Source organism: Saccopteryx bilineata, chromosome 3, assembly GCF_036850765.1.
Source record: "Saccopteryx bilineata isolate mSacBil1 chromosome 3, mSacBil1_pri_phased_curated, whole genome shotgun sequence".
In the NCBI taxonomy this organism is placed as follows: Eukaryota; Metazoa; Chordata; class Mammalia; order Chiroptera; family Emballonuridae; genus Saccopteryx; species Saccopteryx bilineata.
In genome coordinates this window covers 292,778,903-292,801,736 of record NC_089492.1, presented here as the reverse complement: position 1 = coordinate 292,801,736, position 22,834 = coordinate 292,778,903, and the positions used below count along the sequence as shown (strand labels likewise).

At 61.1% G+C, this 22,834-nt stretch overlaps 2 protein-coding genes across 6 annotated transcripts; one reads left to right on the top strand and one right to left on the bottom strand.

The window, feature by feature from the left end:
- Positions 1-766: 766 nt before the first annotated feature.
- Positions 767-6,901, top strand: SCNN1D (sodium channel epithelial 1 subunit delta). 2 transcript variants are annotated; one of them, XM_066265212.1, is made up of 13 exons: positions 767-838; positions 2,554-2,939; positions 3,513-3,720; positions 3,806-3,996; positions 4,184-4,269; positions 4,343-4,506; positions 4,631-4,729; positions 4,952-5,069; positions 5,217-5,295; positions 5,375-5,432; positions 5,603-5,667; positions 5,792-5,867; positions 6,009-6,901. In XM_066265212.1, exons 1-13 carry the CDS (start codon positions 821-823, stop codon positions 6,294-6,296), a joined length of 1,836 nt encoding a protein of 611 aa, XP_066121309.1. In that variant the 5' UTR covers positions 767-820; the 3' UTR covers positions 6,297-6,901. The 2 variants fall into 2 exon arrangements, with proteins under 2 accessions (XP_066121309.1, XP_066121311.1); XM_066265214.1 differs by having other exon boundaries at positions 770-838; positions 2,810-2,939.
- Positions 6,902-7,384: 483 nt separating this feature from the next.
- Positions 7,385-22,652, bottom strand: ACAP3 (ArfGAP with coiled-coil, ankyrin repeat and PH domains 3). Of its 4 annotated transcripts, none has more exons than XM_066270715.1 (24): positions 22,475-22,652; positions 18,755-18,812; positions 18,065-18,184; positions 17,807-17,860; positions 16,666-16,724; positions 15,777-15,960; positions 15,248-15,292; positions 15,042-15,137; positions 14,894-14,968; positions 13,981-13,992; positions 13,289-13,401; positions 13,153-13,204; positions 12,863-12,963; positions 12,678-12,789; positions 12,199-12,407; positions 12,053-12,122; positions 11,840-11,934; positions 11,564-11,766; positions 11,297-11,401; positions 10,183-10,290; positions 9,850-10,070; positions 9,595-9,704; positions 9,401-9,511; positions 7,391-9,296 (listed from the first exon to the last, which is right to left on the bottom strand). In XM_066270715.1, exons 1-24 carry the CDS (start codon positions 22,519-22,521, stop codon positions 9,149-9,151), a joined length of 2,508 nt encoding a protein of 835 aa, XP_066126812.1. In that variant the 5' UTR covers positions 22,522-22,652; the 3' UTR covers positions 7,391-9,148. The 4 variants fall into 4 exon arrangements, with proteins under 4 accessions (XP_066126811.1, XP_066126812.1, XP_066126813.1 ...); XM_066270716.1 differs by having other exon boundaries at positions 7,392-9,296; positions 10,183-10,281; XM_066270714.1 differs by lacking the exon at positions 13,981-13,992 and having other exon boundaries at positions 7,385-9,296; positions 12,630-12,789.
- Positions 22,653-22,834: the final 182 nt, after the last annotated feature.

Genomic DNA, 22,834 nt, shown 5'->3' with positions numbered 1-22,834 from the left:
TCTTAGTATGTGTGTGGCCATGACATGGGGTGTGTTATCTTCATGAATGATATGTCATCTGAGTGTGCATGGAGTATGGTCTCAGGATGTGGGGGATAGTCCTGGCGTCTGGCGTGTTATTTTAGTGTGTGGTATGTTCAGTGGTGGCCTTAATGTCAGATGGGGACGTTGAGCCTTAGGACATCAAAGTGCCATCTTCACACCCAGGCCCCAGGTGGTTCCCACAATTAGTTCCCACCCCAGTGGCTGGGTGGCTGGCCTTGGGGGACACCTGGGTTCTTGAAACAGAGGCCCCCACCCAGCGTCTCTTGGCCACAAACACCTGTGCTCAGAGCTGGCAGAGTGAGCTGGGCAGGCAGTGGTGAGCAAGCAGGGAAGTGAGGGACCAGGACACACAGGATCTGCTGGGAACAGGAAGAGCAGATGTCCCACCTGAGGGATATCTGAGCTTTAGGGGCCAGAAGTGTCAGCTCAGGGAGGTGCAGATCAGGCATCCAAAGGGGTCCCAGCCCAACACAGGACCCTCCTCTCCCTCCAGAAACCTGAACCTGTTCATCTCCTGCCAGCATCTGGGTCCCAGGCCTCGTTTCCAGGGCTCTGGGCTTTGGGGACAGGGATGGGGGAGGGACCCCCATCCCTGTCCCCAAAGGCTTCCCCTTCCGTGTCCAGAGCAGGCGTGGCTGCCCCCAGTGGCTGGCCCCTCCCCAACACCTCGCCCCACGCCAGCCTGTTATAAATAGGAGGCTGCCCAGCCAGTGTTGGGCCACATCTCTTTGTTACCTGCTGGATCTGCCACCGTTGGGCCACCTACCCTAGGAGGATGGAGGCACCTGCACAGGTACCTGAGGTGGGCAATTTGGCAGCCATGTCCTGGGGTTTCCCTAGCCTGGAGTGGAGGGAGTGTGTCTCACATGTCACCTCAAGCCTGCATGTTTGTACACACACACAGGACAAGGGCAGGAGAGGCATGAAGGCTTCCTGAGGGCTTGTGAGTGTGCATATGTGTGCATGTGTGACAGGGCAAGCACCCTGTTCCTGCTGTGTCTGAGGTGTCTTGGACTTTGAGGGCCCCCATTTGCCCCAGTGTGTCTGGGGCCCCATCTTAGGAAGCTCTGGAGGCCTCTAATAGTAGAGGCCTATCTCCACCATCTCCAGAGCTCCCCTTCTGCCCCCGTAGCCCCAGCTGGGGTGGGTTGGGCTGGTCTGGGCTGCATGTCTGGGGGGAAAGAGACACGATGGTTCCTGGAGTCAGAAAGCATCTTCCAGAGCCTCCTTTGCCTCACCTGCAATAAACAGTTGAGGGTCCTACGTTCCCTGTGAGGGCTCAGAGTGATCATGGGGAGGGGAACACAGATGTGTGCAGAACTCTGTGCCATGTGGAAGCCACCATCAGAACCTTGTGGTGGCACGTGCGCCTGACTGCGAGGCAAGCAGGGGGCCCACAAACCTGAAGCCACAGGGTGGGGAGACCCACCCGGGGAGACCCACCCCCACCCCATACCAAGGGTCCTACAAAGCTGACTGGCTTGCTGGGACACTCATGTTTCCAGAATACATGGAGCAGCCTGCCTGGACGTACCTGGCTGGCATCTGCCTCCTTCCCCAGCTCAGCCCCCTCCCCAGGTGCCCCAGGCCCAGTCAGTGGGAGGGGCCAGCACCCAGGAGGCTGCACCCAGTTGCAAGGAGACCTAATGATTCACTCAGACCAAGATGGGGACAGTGTGGAAAGTCCACAGCAAGCCCATGCAGTGACTCAGTGTGTGTCCAGAGCCAGCTAGACTGGCCTCGTCAGGGCCCCATGTCCCTGTGTGCTACAGGAACTAGGGGTCTAGAAGCCCTAGATCTTGGGACACTGGAACGTCCAGGGCATGCCTGGGGCCAGGCAGGCCATGGCCCTACTCCCTGGGTCACCACCACTGGCTGGCCCACTGGCCCCCTGCCCACTTTTCCTGAAGCCCAAAGTTCACAAACGGGGCTTGCCCAGAGTCTCAGCTCAGTGGACCATTCCACGCCCTGGGCCCACAACACTGAACAACACTCAGGCCTGACCCTTGGCCCAGACATGGCCAGCCGGCCTGGCTCGTCACCTGCAATCAAATGTGCTCACTCTGGCTATTGGGCGTTGGAGGAGGACATCACGGCCCAGAATCAAGCCTTCCCAGGTTCCCCCCATATTGGGTTCTGGGGAATGGCAGCAGAGACCTACCCAGCCTTGTCTGCAAACAGTGCCGGGCAGGGCCCGGACACTGGTCCCCTGCTGTCGCTGCCCCCACTGCCCAGGCTGGGCTCTGCCCTGATAAGACATGACTGCCCAGGCTGAGTAGTGCCCTGCCAGGCATCATGGGGTTGGCTGCAGGGTCAGTCTCCAGCATGGACAAGCCTCTGATGTTGTCTCTTTCAAGCTTCAGCAGGCTGGGCCGTACCATTGGTGGCCAAGGACATGGCTGTCCTGGGAGTTCACAGGGACAGAAAATGGAAGTCCAACTGGTTGGGGGTGGAGACACCTGGGTGGGCGTCAGGCTGGCTCAGGCCCTGCTGAGGCTCGCTTCTCAGACACAGGCTGGAGCAGCGGCTCAAGCTGCTGGTGTGGGTCTCAGGACCTGGAAGTCCCCCCAGGCCCAGCCGCCACCGCCACCACCGACTGAGGAAGGGCATGGGGAGAGGCTGGTGGAGCTCCACACCTCCTTCAGGGAGCTGTTCACCTTCTTCTGTGCCAACGCCACCATACACGGTGCCATCCGTCTCGTCTGCTCCAGCCAGAACCGCCTCAAGACGGCATTCTGGGGGCTGTTGTTCCTGGGTGCCCTAGGCGTGCTCTACTGGCAGTTTGGGCTCCTTTTTGAGCAATACTGGAGTTACCCCGTCATCATGACCGTGTCCCTACACTCAGATCGAAAGCTCTTCCCATCCATCACTCTGTGTGACATGAACCCGCACAGGTGAGGGTTGGGGTTAGGGGGTGGGGGTGGGGATGGAAGGCCAGGCTGGGGCTAGGGGTCCGGATGAGGGTTCCTGAATCCTTACCTCTGCAGCCTGTGGCATGGCTTCAGATGTGCCTGGGTTACTGATGACTCCACCTCACCCCAGCCCTGTGCACAGTCAGGATCTCTGAGACCTCTGTGCCCTGGGGGTGGGTGTTAAAAGAGAAGGAAGAGCCAGGTGAAGGTTGGTGTGATCAGTGCAACCTGGCGGACACCCAGGTGCCAAGCAGCTGGGGAGGGTGAGGAGAGCTGGGAAGGGGCTTTAGTGGTGGGAGTCCCTCAGGAGAAGGGAAGAGAGCAGCATTTCAGGTGGGCAGACAGCAGGAACAAAGACAGAGAGGCTGTGAAATCCATAAGGGGCTAGGCCAGACTGGGGGGCCTGACTTCAGAACCTCCTTCTGGGTATCCCAAGGTGGGGAAGGGGCTTCTGTGCACTGATTTGGGGCTGAGAGGCTGGCCCTAGCAATGTCCTGTGACCAATGTAGGGGACCTTGGGGGCTGCCTCTGACCCAGCTCATCCCTCCCTCACAGACCCAGACTGGTGCGCAGACACCTGCAGGCCTTGGATGAGTTTGCCCACGAGAACATCTATGCCCTCTATAAGTTCAACTTCACTGAGAGTGGGGACACCCCCTTTGCAGAGGACCCAGGCCCAGAGCCCACCTTCCAGCTGGATCGCAGAATCCGCCTGCAGAGGCTGAGCGGCACGGGCGGCCAGAACGAAGTGGGTTTCAGACTGGTGAGTGTCCCCTGCAGGGCACAGCATTGGGTGTGGGCAAGTCAGGTGGGTGGGGGTCTGTGCTGAGCTGACATCTGCACCCCAGTGTAACAGCACAGGCGGAGACTGCTTCTACCGCGCCTACTCATCAGGCGTGACAGCCGTACAAGCATGGTACCGCTTCCACTATATGAACATCTTGGCTACGCTGCCCCCAGACCATGAGGACAACCACCTAGGCCACGGTGGCCACTTTGTCTTCTCTTGTCGCTACAATGGTCAGGACTGCCAGGCCCGGTGAGTGGGGGCAGGGCAGTGGCCACTCCCCTCGGCCCCACCCAGAGGGCATAGGTGCCACTCATGGGGTCCCGCCAGCTGCAAACAGCTCTCTATGAAGATAAGGCAGGCTGTGGTCCCTCAGGCCACACGCAATGGGTGATGAGTCAAAGGTATGTGCTGGTCTGAGCGTGGCCCTTGGTTCCAGGCACTTCCAGACGTTCTACCACCCCACCTACGGCAGCTGCTATACCTTCAATGGCATGTGGGCCGCGCAGCCAGGCATCACCCACGGTGAATACTAGCCTGGGGCTGGGTGTGGGCTGGGTGCTCCCACCAACCTGGCCTCACCCCCAGCCTTCCGCAGGGATCAGCCTGGTCCTCAGGGCTGAGCAGCAGGACCATCTCCCGTTGCTATCCACGGAGGCTGGCATCAAGGTCATGGTTCACAAGCGTGACCACATACCTTTCTTGGAGCACCCTGGCTTCAGCATCCGGCCAGGGACTGAGACCACCATCGGTATCCGAGAGGTGTGATGGCCCCCAGGGGCGGGCAGAGGAGGGGCCCCAACCCTCACTCTGGACCTCCCTGCCCAGCTCTGGTGCCTGAGGGCCAGGTTGGTCTTGTAGAACTGAAGGGGCCTCCTCCCCGCAGGACGAGGTGCACCGGCTTGGGAGCCCCTACAGCCGCTGCACTGACGGCGCAGAGGGCCTGGACGTACAGCTACTGTACAACGCCTCATACACCATGCAGGTGAGTCTGGGGCAGTGGCCGGGGGAAGGGGGAGCGGGGGAGACGGCAGGGGGGGGGGCTGGGGCGGCCCGGGATAGGGTGGGGAGTCGGAAAATGCAGAAGGCCGGGGGAGGACAGGTGGGCCGTTGAGAGGACATTGAACCGGGCCGGCAGGTAGGCAGGCCCTAGGGGAGGGATAGCTGTTCCCGGGAACCCCCTTCCAGTCCCCTGCTGTTCCCGCAGGCCTGCCTGGTCTCCTGCTTCCAGCAGCTGATGGTGAACACCTGCTCCTGCGGCTACTACTTCTACCCCCTGCCGGCGGGGGCTGAGTACTGCAGCTCGGCGCGGCACCGGGCCTGGGGTGAGCCCCGCCCACAGCCCCGCCCCGCCCACCTGCGCGGGGCCGCTGGGGCCCTATCCTACTCAGGCACGCCTGTCAACATGCAAACTTCCCCGCCACCACTGGGTCTCTCCTAAAGAGTTCACCTGTGGCAATCCCCCTCCCCAGGCCACTGCTTCTACCGCCTCTACAGACAACTGGAGACCCACAAGCTTCCCTGCTTCTCACGCTGCCCCAGGCCCTGCAGGTAAGTGGGGAATCCTGGAATCGGGGGTCATAACCCTGGGCACCACAGTAGAGGTGTTAAAGGGATCTGTCTCTCCTAGGGAGTCTTCATACAAGCTCTCTGCTGGGACCTCCAGGTGGCCTTCCTCCAAGTCAGAGGTGAGTCCCTGAAGGGGTGGGGTGAGAGATAGACAAGCAGACCAGCCTCATGGGTTCCACAGTGCCGACCCTAGACTAGCCTCTGCCCCTGTGGTCCCTGCCCTTGCACGGGCCTTCAGTGCCTCGAAGGCTGGGAGGAGCAGCGGCCACAAGGAGCCTTCTATGTGCAGGACTGGATCCTGACCGTACTGGGCAAGCAGAGTCACTGGAGCCCTAGCCAGAGCCTGCACCCCAGGTGGGTGTACTCCTCCTCCTCCTTCAGAGGTTGTGTCCTGGCCCCTCCTCCTGCCAACCTCACCCTTCAGGGCCTGAGCATGCAGGTCCAGGGCCCAAACCTTCCCATCTCTGCCCCACCCTAGGAGCAATGTGGCCAAGGTGAACATATTCTACCAAGAGCTCAACTACCGCACAGTGGACGAGACCCCTGTCTACTCTGTGAGCGGGCCAGGGACCAAGGGCTGGGGGCAGGGGCAGCATCTGGTCAGGCACAGAGGGGTGCCGTTCCAGCATAGCTCTGTACACTGACGTGCGCAAGTACATGAGGCTCCTGTACTCACTGTTCACTGATGCCAACAGGTGCCGCAGCTGCTGTCAGCCATGGGCAGCCTCTGGAGCCTGTGGTTCGGCTCATCTGTTCTCTCCGTTCTGGAGCTGCTGGAGCTGCTGCTTGATGCCATAGCCCTCACCCTGCTGCTGGGCTGCCGCTGGCTCCACTGCATGCAGATGTCCCATCCAGGGGCAGCCCACACCAAGCCAGAGGCTAACCAGCTGCCCAGTGACTGCAGGCATGATGTCAAACGCCCAGGAGCCCAGCTGGCAATGTTTCCCAGGGCTCTGGACCCAGAGTCTCAGATGAAAAGTTAGGTCTTGTGTGGGTCCCCCAAGACTCCCAACACTTGAACTAATCTGAACTTTGTCTGATCCTGGGGGCTGTGACCAGTAGTGGGCCCTCTAAGCTGCCCAGAGTGGGTCAGACCCACACCACAGGGCCTCCCTGGCCAACCAAGCAAAGCCTACAGCCCAGGGATCAGCAGCACCAGAGCCCAAAGGCTGGCAGGCAGGCACTAGAGTGCCCAGCACATGAGGGCCTCATTGGTACAGCCTTCCTGCTGAGTGGTGGCCTCACAGTTCTCAAGGAGCCTGGGGGCAGGGAGGGGTGTCCCCACCACTCTGGATTTCCATTTTCCAGGCATGAATGAGCATCTGTGCATGCGGGTGTGTATGCACAGGAACCAGTACACATCTGTGCATGCGTGTGCATGTGCATGTGCATGTGCATGTGCATGTGTGGGGGGTGCCTCCACACAGGAGCATGTCTGTGTTTGGTATCATGTTTACCTCTGTCAACACATCTACCTATACCTGTGTGTAGGTGTGTGCAGGTATCAGCTCAGGGCATGTGGGAGAGGAAAGGGAGGGCCAGGCCCAGGCACTTGGTAAACTTTAGGCTGCTTTGTAATAAAACTGACAATTCCACCTGGTGGTTAGAACATTTATGTGCGTCCCCAAACAGGAGTGAGCTGAAAACCTCAGGTTGTACCTCCACATTCTTTTTTTTTTTTTTTTTTTTTTTTTTTTCATTTTTCTGAAGCTGGAAACAGGGAGAGACAGTCAGACTCCCGCATGCGCCCGACCAGGATCCACCACCAGGGGCTACGCTCTGCCCACCAGGGGGCGATGCTCTGCCCATCCTGGGTGTCGCCATGTTGCGACCAGAGCCACTCTAGCGCCTGAGGCAGAGGCCACAGAGCCATCCCCAGCGCCCGGGCCATCTTTGCTCCAATGGAGCCTTGGCTGCGGGAGGGGAAGAGAGAGACAGAGAGGAAAGCGCGGCGGAGGGGTGGAGAAGCAAGTGGGCGCTTCTCCTGTGTGCCCTGGCCGGGAATCGAACCCGGGTCCTCCGCACGCTAGGCCGACGCTCTACCGCTGAGCCAACCGGCCAGGGCTGTCACCTCCACATTCTTTAGAGCCACAGACACTTTGGAGGTTGGGGGACAGGACACTGGGCATGGGGCCACCTTGCCCAGGAGTCAAGACCAGGCCCAGGTATCCTTGCCAGTTGGTATCTACCTTGACTCCCACTAGGAACCACAGTCCAGGTGAGAGAAGGGCAGAGGGTCCAAGGAATGGGGGCTGAGGTATCAGGGGTCAGTTTTCATCAAAGAAGCCCCAGGCCCTACATCAGACCCCTGGTTCTGGCTTACTATAACCTTTTGAGGCCCCGGTGCAACCCTACTCAGGGCCGCTCCCCAGGAAAGGCAGGGGACCCAGATACACCCCCTCCCCAGCTAAGACAGTGGAGTGAGGCGGGTGAGCCAATGACAGGCAGTGGTGCAAGCGGCAGTTTATTACTGAGTGATCTGGAGTGGGCAGTCCCTCCAGCCTGAGACCCAGGCATGAGGCCTTGACAGGCAGTGGGGTGGGAGGTGGGGGCAGAGCTCAAGCAGGAAGGGAAAAAGGAGTTAATTCTGTTCTTTAGGGGTCACAGCCAGCAAGTGAAGGATTTGAGGGGCCTGGTCAGTGCCCACCTTGCCACCCATGGAGCCTCCTTGGGCAGTCTTTGCATAGTGACCAGCCAACTGGCCATGGCCTGACCAATGACCCAGGTTGGGGAGAGACCCAGCGGCTGCCCCAGGGCTCTGGAAACAGGGAATGCAGAAGGCATTGTGGGCCCTGGGTAGTGAGTTGAGGGACCTCTGGACCCATCCGAGGGACCAGCCCAAGCAGTGAGCTGGCAAGTGCAGGACAGAGCTGCAGGGGCATCCCCCCAGCCGCAGACAGAGCTGGGGTCCAGGCGGTCCTCCAGAGTCAACAGAGAAAAGAGGCAAGACAAAGTGAGAAGTAGGTGGCTGTAGAAAATCCACTCAGTCCATGACAAAACATCGGATGCAAGGGTGCAAAGTGCCAAAGTCTTTTATGCACCTGCTCTGGGCCAAGTACTTCTGGAGGAGGCAGGGACCAGTCTAGGGCCACACGGTATGGGGCCTGCGTGGCCAGCCACGTGGCCTCGGGACGCCTGCGTCCAGCCAGGGCTGAGGCTCCATGCCAGATCTGCCCCAGCACCCGAGAAGCCCAGCCTGGACACTGGGGTCACTAAGTGAGGTACACGGGTTGATTCCCTGGATGGGCTGCCCCTTCTGCCCTCTTAGGGGCTGGTGGCCAGCCACCAGCCTCAGGGCATAGTGGAGGGGCTCTGGGGTGTGTAGGAGGGACCCAACTAGCAGGTCAGTGTCTGGAGCAATAAAAGTTGGGGCACACGGTGAAATAGGCCCCTGGGACAGAGGGACAGAGGTGACACAGGCCCCTGGGGCTGAGGGACAGAGGTGACATGGGCCCCTGGACAAAGGGACATAAGGTGACATAGTTCCTGGGGACAGAGGGACATGAGGTGGCACAGGCCCCGAGGACAGGGGGACATGAGGTGGCAAGAGCCTTCAGAGTGGTTTGTGACATGAGCAACCCAAGCCCCAGAGGAAGGAGTCACCTGAAGACATAGGGTCCCACACAGGTTGAGGGGCACCAGATGACGCAGCACCTCTAGGGAAATGTAGGGCTTTCAGAAGACTCAGTGCGGGGGTCCCTCCCCCTGATCTGGGGCTCCAGGCAGCGCTGAGGAGGGCAGAGCAGGCTGCTGGGGCCCCAGGAGTGCCCAGGCACCAGAACTCTCAGGAAATGGGCCAGGCAGCAGGGCTTGGCTGCTTCCCAGTCTGCCCGCCCTAGCTCTCCTCCAGGTGGAGGCTGATGAACTCCTGGATGCACCTGCGGTACTGGAGCTCCGTGGGGCTGCTGCTGGCCAGGGGGCCTGGCTGGCCTGGGGGCGCCTCAGCTTCCCGCATCTCCTCAGCCATGCGCGCCAGACGTAGCCTGATGGAAGCCCAGCATGAGGGTGCCACCCAGGTGCCACAGCACCCCACCCCCCATGGCGCCCCGCCCTCCGCTCCAGCACCCCCAAGCTGCCTGACACTCACAGTGTGACAATATCGGCATTAGCCTCCTGTATCGCGATGCTCAGCGGGTCCTGCTGCTCCTGATCCAAAGAGTGCTGGTCGGCACCCCGCTTCAAGAACAAGCACACCTGGCTGAGGGGCAGAGGAGCCGAGTTGGGGCGCCGCACGCAGGGGACACAGCCCAAAGGCAAGCAGGAAGGGCACCTGTGACTCACCCAGTGTGGCCCAGGAGCGTGGCATGGTGCAGGGGCGCCCGGCCTCGGCTGTCTCTTTGGTTCACATCCGCTCCATTTTGCAGGAGGTACTCGCAGATGATCAAGGAGCCCTGGGGAGCCAGGGGGCAGGTCAGACTGAACCCAGGAGATGGCCCCTTGGAGGGCCCTGTGTACAAGCCCCTGAAGCGGCAGGCCTGAAGATGCCAATGTGTCAGCATGCACCTGTGTCCGGCCCCCGGCCCCAGGCCTGCTCACCCCTAGCACGGCCTGCACCAATGGCGTCTTGCCCTCGTCCTCTGTGTCTGCCCAGTTGACCTCGGCCCCGTGGGCCAGCGCGGCAGCCAGTGCAGGAAGGTCGCGGGTACGTGCTGCACGGTGTGCCAGCAGACCAGGGTGCAGCTCCCGCACGTCCGCCAGGCCCCAGGCCTCTGCCTCTCCATCTGCCTCGCCACTGGACTCTTCAGACTCTGCACCCTCTGCGAGGATGGCGGGGGGGGGGGTAGTCAGGGACAGTGATCTAGCCTACTGCAGAGGGGAGGAAGAGCTGGGGAGGGACTGCAGCAGAGAGGTGGGGAGGTGTGCACCCACCTTCCTCAGTGACGCTGTCCACCATGGAACCTGCACCAAAGGCCAGAACATCCGAGCTGCCGTCGGAGCTACCACCTAAGCCACTGTCGCTGCTCAGACCTGCGGGGTCCGTGGGCAGACGGGGTACTGAGCATCCCTGACTCCTCCCCCAAACCCCAACCATCCTCCAGGGGATGCCCCCAGGGGCAGGACCAGCTCCCTCTAGGGAACACGGGGGAGCATGGCCCAGGATAAGAGGAAAGGGGAGAAAACAAATAATGGGCAGCTGCACATGGACACCCACCCTCAGGCAGGTCAGTCCCAGCAGGACGGGTGAGCATGTGCAGGCTGCGGGTGTTTAGCCCTGTTTGTGGCCAGTGCATGCCGGGAGGTCACTGTCCAGTGATGGAGTCTTGGCCAAGCCCTGGAGATGGGCCCCAGGCAGCACTGAGCAAGCTGTCAGTCCAGCTCACCCTAGGGGCAACCCTTGCAGAAGAGCACTGGGCTCAGGATGGTGAGGCAGCGCCCTCTGCTGCCCATGGTCACTCCCTGTCACCCCATCAGCCCTGCGCTTTCTTTCTTAGTGAGGGCCACGCCTTCTGCCCACACTGCCCAGACTGGTGGGTGCTGACCAACCATTAGCAGGCAGCCTTCAGGGAGGGCTCGACATGTAGCAGTTGTCCCCAACTCCAACAGAAGCAAGAAAAATGTGCATCATTGTGCAACGAGCTTTCTGGACCCCCAGCACACCGGTGCGCATACACTCACCCATCTGGACACCTGTGTGTACTCTGACCCACACATCCCTCTTGTGTGCACACAGCACATGCACACTCACACATATCACTCAAGGGTCATGGCCCCAGCTTTCAAGTCAGTGCTCAAGTTATCCCCAGCCCCTCAAGGTATAATCCCAGTCTTAGCTCTGCTTGACCCCGTCTTCCCCACTCCAAGACCAGCCTCTATGGTACCACCTCCTAACCTTGTCGCTTCTGCAAGTAACACCTGTCCTGCCAGTCCCCAAGTGAGTGGCCACAGTGATCCACCCTATTGGTGAGTCATGCCTGGTCCTGCCCTGCTGCCCTGGCTGGGCTGAGGGGTAGGCAGCAGGGGCTGGGGAGCTTGCAGCACTTACTGCGTGGACCAGCCGCAGCAGCCCCTGCATCAAAATAGGAGAAGAGGGAGTCCAGCTCATCAGGGCAGAAGAGGGAATCCCGGCGGAACCTGCGCTCCACAGCACCTGCACAGGAGTGGGAGACCCAAGGCCGTCATGCTGTGTGCCCCTGTGAGCCCTGTCTCCTGCCCTGCCCTGCCCCGACCTCCCTGGGGTCTGGGCTTAGTGGCTCACCCCGGCTAGAGCCCTCTCCCACCCACCGTCCAAGTGAGCTGACAGCCCTCCCACCTGAGGACAGAGCAGCCACGGAGGGCAGGACAGGCTCCATCCGGACCTTGCGGCGGGCGGTGGGGACACGGGGGGAGTTGTGGTGGCCTGGGCACTTAAGGGCCCGCCAGCGCCGTGGGGCCTCCCGGGCTGATGTGGAGGGCGGCTTCCGGAGGAACTTCTTTTCTACGTACTTGTCCTTGATCCAGGCCTCCTTGTCCTGCCTGGACCAGGGTAGACATGAGGCCACATTCAAGGCTGGGGCTCGCTGCCCCATCCCTGCTGCACCCACCTCACCTGGGGCTGCTGGCCGTGGGCTTCCTGCTGCCTGGCCCCTCACACTGGGCCTCGTAGATCTGGTTCATGGTGCTGTTTCCAAGCTCACACATCAGCTGGCAGGAGACAGGGGGTGCAGGCCTCAGGCCAGCTCACAGACACCCTCAGCTTACAGACCCAGCCCTCCCCACACCTCCACCAGGGGCTGTCAGCCTGCGATGGTCCCACACATACCTTTAGCAGCTCCGGCTCCCACGAGTCCAGAGTCAGGGACCGCACCTTGGAGCAGTGGACACCCAGGCTCCTAGGTGGTGGGGAGGCAGGGGTGAGTCAGAGGTGGCTCGGACTAGCGCCCCTGCCCACCCACCTGGTGGGCCTACCTGTGGATGCCTGAGCACTCGATGCACAGCAGCACACCCAGGTTGATGCTGGCCCAGCGAGGGTCGGGCTGGCCGCAGTCACCACACTGGCTATTGCCGGACACACCCTGCATGCGCTGAAGCACACTCTCGCCCTTGACACCGCGCTCCCGGGAGTCTGTGGCAGAGTCGATGCTGCTTGTGGATGGGGACGCCGTGCGGTCCAGCCTCTGGGGACGGTGTGAGGGGCCGTTCAGCCCTTCAGGAGCTGCAGTCTCAGTTTCCCCAGCAGGGCCCCACCCCCACTCCCCCCCCCAGCCAGAAGTGCCAGCTCAGGCTAGGACCCCCAACCAAAGCCCATGCTTACATGTGTGCAGGCACACTCACACATACCCACAATGCACACACATGTACATGCACACTTGCACTGCCCATACACACTTGCATGCGACCTGCAGGGGCTGTGTGCACACATGTGCAGGGTGCTGGCCGGGCCACACCTCGCTGTAGCAGCTGTCCGGGCTCTCCCGGTAGGCGGAGGCGATGCTTGCTTGCACGGCTTGGACCCAGGCCTGCCGCAACTTCTCAGAATCAGCCTGCAGCATGCAGCTCCTGGGGGGGAGGGGTCGTCAGGCCAGGCAGGCAGGGGCCCCCTCCCCAACCCTGCCAGGCTGGGGCTCCTCACTTGGTGGGTGACACGACCTCAAAGCAGAACCTCCGCTCGATGTCCTCGCATGGCTTTACGGAGCACAGGCGGAGGTCGTCCACCACCACCGTCAGCACATCCTGTGGGCAGCACACGGTGGCCCCTCCCACTCAACACGCAGCCCTGACCACCCACTGATCGCTCTGCCTTACAGACACAGACTGTCTGAGACCCAAGGGCTCTCTGTCCGCCTGACCACTCAGGCTGTGATGCCCGTCACTGTTCTCAGCCCACCTGAGCACCCCGGTGGAGAGGGGCCCTGTGCATACCTTCAGCCTCTTCTGGTAGACTAGCTGGCTGTTCTGGATGGAGAACCAGCGCCTGGGCAGGTGAATGGGCCAGGAGGGGTCAGGCAGGGCCAGCCTTATGACCCCACTGCCCCGGCCCCCAGGAAGGCTCTCTCACCGGTTCCATGTCTTAAAGGCATTGCTGGCCCTTTTGAAGAGGTAGCCCTCCATCACCACACCGCTGGGCGCATCTACATCGAACTCTGCTTTGGGCTCATCATAGGAGAAGTCCTGGGGGGGCAGTCAGAGCCGGGTTCCCAGTGAATGCTCACCCTGAACTGAAGCAAGGCCCCTGCCCAAAAGCCCCTGGGGGCAGTAGCCTCACATCACGGCTGGGGCCCCAGAGCCCAGGCCCTCACACCCCGCACCCTAGCCTTGTAGGAACAGCAGGCTCTGGGATCAGGAAGGAAGCTGCCTCCCCCATCCCGGGTCCCCCATTCATGTCGCCAGCTGGGCCCGCTCCCCTCCTGACAGAGCGCCATTCACCAGGCTGGGAGACACTGAGTCTTGTCCTGTGTGTCCAGCAGTGGGAGAGGAGGCCCAGCCACCTGCTTCCCTGGCTAAGCGGGGGGCAGGAAGGGACAGCTGCTGCCGCTCCCATGGGGGGGGAAGGGGGATGCATCCCGCCTCAGCTCGAGTCCTTGCTGGTGCCAGCCACCGCTTACAGCGAAGCGCCCACAGGTGCCTGGGGAGCTCTGAGGCCCGTGGGAGGTGTCCTTGGTGCTGAAGTGCCGGGGGGGGGGGAGGGCAGAGGCCCCGCCTATCTGGTCCCCCCTTTATTCCCTCTCCCTAGGGTGGACACCCACTCACCTGCAGCAGCGTCTGTGGCAGAGCAGGAGGGGTGGATGAGAGGAAGAAGAGAATGCCCGTGAGTGACAGCTCCACCCCCAGCCCCCCACCTGTCCAAGTTCTCCATGACTCTTTTTTTTTTTTTTTTTTCTTCTGAAGCTGGAAACGGGGAGAGACAGTCAGACAGACTCCCGCATGCGCCCGACCGGGATCCACCCGGCATGCCCACCAGGGGTGACGCTCTGCCCACCAGGGGGCGATGCTCTGCCCCTCCGGGGGTCGCTCTGCGGCGACCAGAGCCACTCTAGCGCCTGGGGCAGAGGCCAAGGAGCCACCCCAGCGCCCGGGCCATCTTTGCTCCAATGGAGCCTTGGCTGCGGGAGGGGAAGAGAGAGACAGAGAGGAAGGAGGGGGTGGGGGGTGGAGAAGCAAATGGGCGCTTCTCCTATGTGCCCTGGCCGGGAATCGAACCCGGGTCCCCCGCACACCAGGCTGACGCTCTACCGCTGAGCCAACCGGCCAGGGCCCAAGTTCTCCATGACTCTTAAATGGCAGGTTCCCCTGCAGCTCCCCCTGTCCTGGGCAGTGTGGGGGCGACTGTCTGGCAAGTGACCAAAGAAGCTCCAGGAGGAGCCATCGACTGAGGACCCAAAAGCTACCATTGACCTTGAAGGAAGGCCCCAGCATTTGTGCGCTGAGGAAGCTGGCCATCTACCCATCCTTACCCTGGCCTCTAAGTGGCCAGAGGGCTGCCCAAATCCTCCTGCTGTTGAGGCCCCTAAAGATGGGGACCCCAGAAGAGAGGGTAGGTCTGAGGGAAGGGTCAGAGAGTGTATATGTGCCAGTGGACCTCCCAGGTCAGCGGTATGGAGAGGGATGGAGGTGGTGGCCTCTTGGGGTCCTCCTATCATGTGCAGGGGGGTTGGGGCCTCACCCGTTGCTGGATGGCAGCATGTCTGTGCTCCATCTCCCGCTTCTCCACTGCTGAGTCAATCACCAGCTGGTCCAGCTGTGGGGACAGGTGTCAGGAGGGAAAGGAGCCTGAGACCTGGACTGGGGTTCCCCCCTCCCCACAGGCTCACCTCGGCTGCCAGCTTCTTCATGTAGGGGTCTAGCTGGTGCAGCAGGCTGTAGCCTTGCTGGAAGAAGCTGTACTGGGCGTGCATGAAGGACAGCATCTGCAGGTAGGAGGCACTGGTGAGGCCACCCACACCTGGCACACTTGCTGCACATGCCTGTATTCAAGGGCAGCTGCCCCCCCCCCACCTGCCCCTCACCGGGCACTCACAGAATCCAAAATCTCAAACTTCTTCTTGGCCTGAAGGACATTGATCTGCCAGGGGAGAAACGAATAGGGGAAGGGTGTCAGGGCTGAGATAGCCATGGCCTGCACCTTGCTACACAAAGTCCACTCTGGCTGCTTGTGGTTCCCTGAGATCCCCAGCTCATCTTCATATCCCTGCACTAGCACCAGCCCTATCTTCCTACTGCCTATATTCCTTCCCATGTCAACAATGGATCTGTTCCAGAGTCAAAGCCAGAAATTCTCACTTCTGCTCAAGGCCCTCTAAGCCCACCCTCAGTGAGGTCTCCCAGGCCTCCACCCCTTCAGCCTGCAGTCCCTGGCTTTTCCCAGCCCATCCCCACCTCTGGACCTTTGCCAGCCCCCCACCATGTTCCTTCCCGAGATATGATATTGAAAGCTTTCTCAAGATAGAGAAGCCTCTGTGGATGGCAGCTCTGTCTATCCACAGGAACACAGAGACACCTCCCCCCCCCTCACCCTAGGACCCAACCCTTCTATGCCCTGCACTGACCTGGAGCACATAGTCTAGTGCCAGGTGGCGGAAGCACTTGCGGGTTAGGGTCAGGGCACTTGTAGCCTCCTCCACCTCATGGGGCCGGTGCCTTGGGGCCTGGGCGTTCCTCACCAGGGACAGCTCCAGGTCCTCCCGTACTTTGTCAAACTGCTTCTTGGTCTCTTTGAACTTCCGCACATCCCTGGAGGCAGGAGTGTGAGGTCAGGGGCTTCCAGGAGGGGCGAATGTAGAGACTCCACCGTCATGAAACTCCCTTGCAATGCTCCCAGCCACACTCATGGCTCCTGGGAAGGGCCTGCCTCCCTTCCTCACCTCCCTGCCCACACCACACTGCAGCCTTAACCCCCTGCAGCCATTGCACTAGGTGTCCCCTTCCCCTTCCTCTCCACCTCCAGGCCCCTTTTTCCTGATCTAGGGCCCACCCTGGCCCTTCACCACCTCACTCCCAGGTCCAGCCTAGGATGACCCCCAACTTCAACCCAGACTCCAGGATCATATACCCAGCTTCAACATGACATCATTCGGGGGTCCCATAGGTACCCCAACTGCACACACAGGTGCTGAGCTCAGACCCCACCCAGCCCTCACCTCTTCCCACCACCACCCTGATTCTTTCCATGGTCATGCCCTCACCTGTCGCCTGAGGCCCTCATCCTACCCTCCAGCCCTGTCTGCCCTTCCAACACTTTGCTCTGGCTGAGCGCCCTGACCCAGAGCCCTGAGGCCTCGGGCCAAGGCCCCTCAGAAGCAAGCTCCAGGATCCTCCCAGGTCAAGCACAGCTGCGTCTGTCTGCTCCCTGACTCCAGCCAAGAGATCACCACTGATCTGTCCCAGGCTAGGAAAGGCCAGGCCTCCCTTCAGGTCTGGGGGCATTGAGCCACTCACTCTTTAATAAAGTTGTGGAGCTGTTGCCGCACGGACCTCTGGGCCTGGTCAAACAGGATCTGGGGACCAAGAGACAGTGTGTGGGGGGGTGAGAGTTCAGTCTCCATATGACCCCAGGGGCCAGGCCCCTGTCCCTCCCAGGTGAGAACCAGGGGAAGCCCCAGCCAGCCAGCCTGGACCTCCACTTGTCATCCCCACAAAGCCAGCCTCACAGGGCCCAGGGGAGTGGATGTGGCCGCCTAGGCGTGGGTTGGTGCCGAGAGGCGGCAGCTGTGGCCACCTGCCCATCTCTCCTCCTGATTCTAGGCCAGACTAGAGGCCAAAGCTATCCCTGATGGGCCCTTCCCATGGCCCCACCCCACACTGGCCCAATGGGAGAGGCCCACACAGAGCACCTGGTGATACCCACAGCCTCCTGTCCCTGGGAGGCCACATTGAGGATGACCAGCCCTGCAATAGGAAGGATTGGGTTGGAGCCGGAGCTCCCAAAGGACCTGGCCTAATGAGCAGAGTAGGTGGTTGTCAGGAGCTGGAGGGCTCCCCACAGCACTTATGGGACCCAAAATCAGAGCCTCCCACATGAGGGACTCTCTCAGGAAGCAGACAGACAGATAGACATGGCAGGACAAGCTGTTCTGAGATGGTTTATTTCTGAACTTCCCCTACGGGGGTGGGGCCCCTTGTTTAGTCTGGGGCTCTAGTTCCCAGGCCACTGTACAACCACCCACGTGTGCCTCAAGCCCTTTTCCATATATCTGTGCTGGGGGCCCTGAGGGCTCGAGGTCACCCAGCTCCAGCCCGGGTAGCAGTGAAGTTGGACTCGTCCAGGGGCCATAGGGTCAGCCTGGGAGATGCTTCTGCTACAAGGGCTGGATACCCCTGTGTGGTTAGGGGACCCTGGATGAACCTCCAAGACCTCTCCCTCCCTGAGACCCCACTGTCCCCAGTGCCTCCCTCACCCTCCCCACTGTCTGGCCCTCACCTGGGACACAGCAGAGAGCCTCATGACATCCCTCACCGCACAGACTAGAAGACCCAAAATGTGGCCTCTCCCAAAGATGACCCCGCCAGCCAGCTCAACTTCCTGATGGGCCCTTGGACAGACCCTCACACACATCACCCCCACCCTGGCAGCACTTACCATGTGGTAGTTGACCATCTCCTGCAGGCTGTCTCCAAACCTCTGCAGACATTCCTGGAGGGGCAGGATGAGGAGACCCTTCACTCAGGTGGAACAGCCATGCCCCCGAGTGGCCAGCACCTCCCCAGCCAAAGCCTATAGAACCATCCCTGCCACCCAGCACAGATGCCCACCTGCTCCCAGGCCTGGGCACCCTCGAGGGGTTGCCTGCCCATGCCCACCCCTAACTAACGGTCAGAGGTCAGCTGCCCCCCTCACCGAGATGACGGTGTCACCCTGGCATTGCTGAGACAGGTCTCGGACACCGCTCACGAAGAGCCTGTTGGTTGTGACGTAGGCCTTGCCAGCCTCGATCATGCCGCTGCACAGCTTGACCAGCTGTGGACAGGGTGGAGGGAATGACACTCAAGGCACCTGCCTTCACCAGCCCCCACCACTGCCAAGAGGCTGGGCCAGAGGAAGGCCAATCAGGGCCCAGTAGTGCCCAGAATACAACTGCTCTAAGCAGCCTGAGGCTGGGAAAGGACCTCCACTGCCTGCCTTCCATCGCAAGCCCACTGGGCACCAGGACAGCATGGTGCCACCTGGGCTTTGGCTACAGAGCAGGAGGTTGGAGCAGGACAAGGAAGCCTGAGCAGGGAGCTTAGGGCTGGGGTTGGCATGTCACCCTGGCCAACCAGCAGCTGTCTCCAGCCCTAAAGGTACACTGGAGAGAACACCTGAAGGCCCACCACCACCTAATGGGAGACCCAAGGGCAGACATACGTGTGTGCTGTGTATGTACCTAGGACAGTCATGGTAGGCATAGCTGGGGTGGTTGGGACAACACGTAGGCTGCATGCCCCATGTGCAACACAGCTGTGCTCACACACACATGCACACAAACAGGTGGCTAGCCGTGGGGGACAGAGAGCAGCACTGGACCCCTGTGCACCTTGGTCCCCTCACCTTGTCCAGTTTGGCCTCGATCTCGACCACATCTGTCTCCACCTCATCGATAGTTGCCCTGCAATGGGAACAGCAGCTGGAGATCAGCCTACAGCCCGCTTCCCTGACCACCTGGCAGACTGGGTCTTCACCCTCACGTGCATCTCCCCAAGGGGGCTGCTGAGCCAGTGGCTGCTTGCTCCTGTCAGCCAACCTACAGCCACATGGCCCCACGGGTCTCAGACAGGCCAGAAAATGGAAGTTGAGAGAGGTCGCTGCCACCCAGGAAGAGGAGTCAGGACAGGGACCCAGGCCTAGCTGACTCTAGAGCTGCCCAGTGCCCACCACAACCCCATGCAGGAAAAGGCCCAGTTGGATGTGATGTCCCCATCTGGGGTCAAGCTACTGGGGCCCGGGATAGAGGTCAGACAAGTCTGAGGACAGAGGGAGGGGCTGGAACCCCAGGGCAGGTGTGTGTAGACAAGGCAAGTCAGCTATTCTTGCCTAATGCCAAGACCCAGGGTTGATCCCAGACTCCACCTGGAACTGCCCCCCCCAAGCCTGGTGGCCCTGGTGGCAAATTTGTCTCAGTTGGAGCCGAGAACATGAGGCGGCCGCTCTCTCTCATTCCCTCGGCACCATGAGACCCCCAAGTCTCCGAACCTCAAAACACAGAATGGCACTGTAAGCTTGGAGAAAGGGGTAGGCTTTGGAGGAGCCCACTCCCCTGGGCAGCTTGACAATGGGCTATCTCGGGGAGGGGAGAGTTAACACATGACATCACCAGAGAAGCCGTGGACAGGAGAATCCCCGGAAGGCAGAGGCAGATGGATCAGGCACGTGACACCACCCCCCCCCAACCCCATGCTCCGAGAACAGGAAATAGGAAAATCAGGCCAGGATCCCGGTGCCCCCAACCCCCTCAGCTGGTGAGCTGGGCCCATCTGGCCTCCTGGGGATGAGGGACAATGGGAATAGGGCTCAGACCAGGGGCGGGAGGCAGGCCTCCAGGGACAGGCCTTGGGTGGAGTCAGGCAAAGGGGAGGGGGCAGGGGGAGGGACATATCCCAGGGTTTCTCAGGCCTGGGTGGTAGGACCTAGTCACCTCACTTGGGGTGTAGCTCAGAATGATCTCCATTAGGAGCTGGGGTGGGGAAGAGCACCCAGGGATTTTGTAAGGTCCCCCCCCCTGGCAGGACTCCTTCTGAGCACCGCCCATCCCTTCTGGAGGGGCTCAGGGGACTCTATTCTGGAGCAGAGAGGGTCAGAAAGGTTGTCTGCTTGGACTGGAGGTGGCCCAGGCCCCAATGGGGTGCCCTGCACCCCACCTAGGACTGCCCCTCTGAACCACTCGGTGGTGTGGCCTGAAATATGTAAGGCTGACTGCAGGAGGCTGCAGTCAGGGACCCCAGGGACCCTGACCTCTGCTGTAGCCTCTCCTGTCCCTCTCAGAGGATCCCAAGGCAAGGAAGGAGCACCCCACCCAGAAGAGGATGCCGCAGAGGGAGACACAGCCTTGGTGCTCCAACCACCCCAAATATCCTGGACAGCTGTACAGAGAGCTGCCACCCTTGGGCCTGGGCACCTGGTGCTTGGAGCAAGGCATGGGTGGGGTTGTACCAGGAGACAGTGTGCCAGCTCTCCTTCCCTAGCCCCTGAGGACCAGAGGCCTCCTCTCCTGCCCTCCCTCCAGGCTTTCCTCAGCAGCTTGGAGGATGAGATTGAGGGAGAGGCCAGTCCCCCCCAAAGCCATGACTCAGTGCCTGAAGCCCCACCCAAGGGAGGGGGCACCAAGAACAAGGGGTGGGAGGAGGCCCCACGCCTGTCTGGGAGAGTCTGGACCCCTGAGCCACATGCTCTCTCCAGGTCAAGAGTGTACAGGCAGGGTCCCCCTTCCCAGGGCTAGGGCCACATGGTCTCACATCACTGACCACATCCTCCTGGCCTGCCCCCCCACCCCCACCCTAGGCCAACCTCCAGGAAGCCCAAGTTTCATCTTCAGCTGCACCTAAGGCTGAGCAGACAGAGGGACTTCAGGGTGGCCTCAAACCCTTATTAAACCTCAACCCAACCCTGAAACCTAGAGCAAGGCTTCTGTGGCCCAGGGTTCCAGTGACTTCACTGAGCCCCTCCCCCAGGTCAGGCTGGGCACTTTCACTAGGGCAACTCCTCCCTACCAGAGGGAGCATGGCAAAGCCACCATAATCACTGCAGGCGCCACCAGCAGAACAGGCTAGTGTAGGAAGGAAGACCAGGAGGTAAATGGGATGCCTATGCCCCCATCTGACCAGGCAAGGTGGACCTGGACCCTTCTATGCAAGGGAAGGAGGAGCATGAGTCTCTGCAGGAGGTGCCAGAACAAGGCCAGTATGCCTCAGCAAAGTCCAAGCCCCCAGACTAGTCCCTGGCTGCACCTCCCCCCACAGCTTGGGTCCTGGAGAACAGTGGGCAGAGGTGGGGGTTACTCACACCCCCTCCCTTCATCAGTCATCAACAGAGGATGGGCAAACAGATGGTCATCCCCCACCTCTCTGCCCAGGGCCTGGGCCACCCTCTGGGCTGACAAAACCCCTTATCCATAGCCTCCCTTGTGAGGTGATTGTGCAAGAAGCTGGCTCCAGGGGCCCAGGAGTAAGAGTACTGATGCCTAGCCCCACTGGTGCAAGCACACATAGGCCCTCTTACTGGCAAACCCCAGAGACCCAGCACGCACACCACACATGACCAAGTGCACACATTCATAGAGACACGGTAGATATGCTCCTGTGCCATCCCATGTGCATGCATGCAGTGGCACAGTACACACACACACACACACACGTGCAGAGACGTGTGTCCTAGTGCTGGAATATGCATGAGCAAACTAACATGGGTGTTTAGTACCAACACTCATACCAACATGATAAACACCAAGAAGTGACACGCGACACATGTTCATGGACCTATCACTAGTCTACACACATGTATCAAGCATGCCAGCACAGAGTATACAGCTCATTTACACATTCACATCCAGGGTCTGCCACCTCAGGCAGGGTGTAGACGGACATAGCTCCCATGTGTACACCTGGCAAATATGCACACATAGTGAATGTGTAATGCACACAGGAGAACACACCTGCACTCCCAGAAAGCACTAAAAACACAAACCCAGAGCAGACCACAGCCCAAAACCTCCCACCAGAACCTCCAAACCAGTCTGCTCATCCCAGCCCCCACCATTCCAGGCTTCGAGGTCACGAGGTCACCCCCTGCCCAGCAGCCAGCCCCAGGCCCCACACGTGGCTCCGGCTGACTGTCCCCCGTGCACTGCTCTGGGCACATGGGCCAATGCAGAATCCAGAGACATACGCCCCACGTGCCCAGACAACCCTGGTCAGAGTAGCAATGCAGGGCCGGGGAGGGTCTCAGTCTTCTGCAGGTGACCAGCACGAAGGTGCAGACACAAAGCAGGAGTGGACACTCCCACGGAGAGGTGGCTTGCCGGCGGCAGCCCCGCCTCCACGCGCGCGCCCTCCGCGCGAGGTGACCAGCACAAGGGGCATCTTTTGTTCTGTCCCTTCGTCCTGGGGCGCTGCGGGCTTTGTCCGAGGCGGGGTCCTCCAGCTTCTGTCATCGGCTTCAGCGCCCGGCACAAAACGGGCACCGACACCCCCACCCCGCGCCCATCCCGCGTCCACCCCGGGTCCCCCAGGGGGCGGCGACCCCAGTGACCACAAAGGGCGCGCCCCGCGTGCACACCTGAAACGCGGCGAGTCCTTGATGCACTCCTCGAACTCCACCGTCATGGCTGCGACCGCGCGCGGCGCTCACTGGCACGAGGACCACGGCGCCCCGAGCAGCATCCTCGGCCAGCCCGGCCCGCTCGTCCACCCGCCCGCGCCGCGCTCGGCGCCCGCCCGCCCCGGAACGAGGCCGCTGAGCCGCCGCTCCGCCCCGCCTGTCACCGCCGGGGAGCGTCGCCAAAGTCCGCAGCGTGCGCGCGCCTCCCGCTGTCACCGCCGGGGAGCGTCGCCAAAGTCCGCCGCCCACGGGCGCCGCCCGCTGTCACTGCCGGGGAGCGTCGCCAAACACCCCTCCCTGAGGCCACAGGCACGCCCG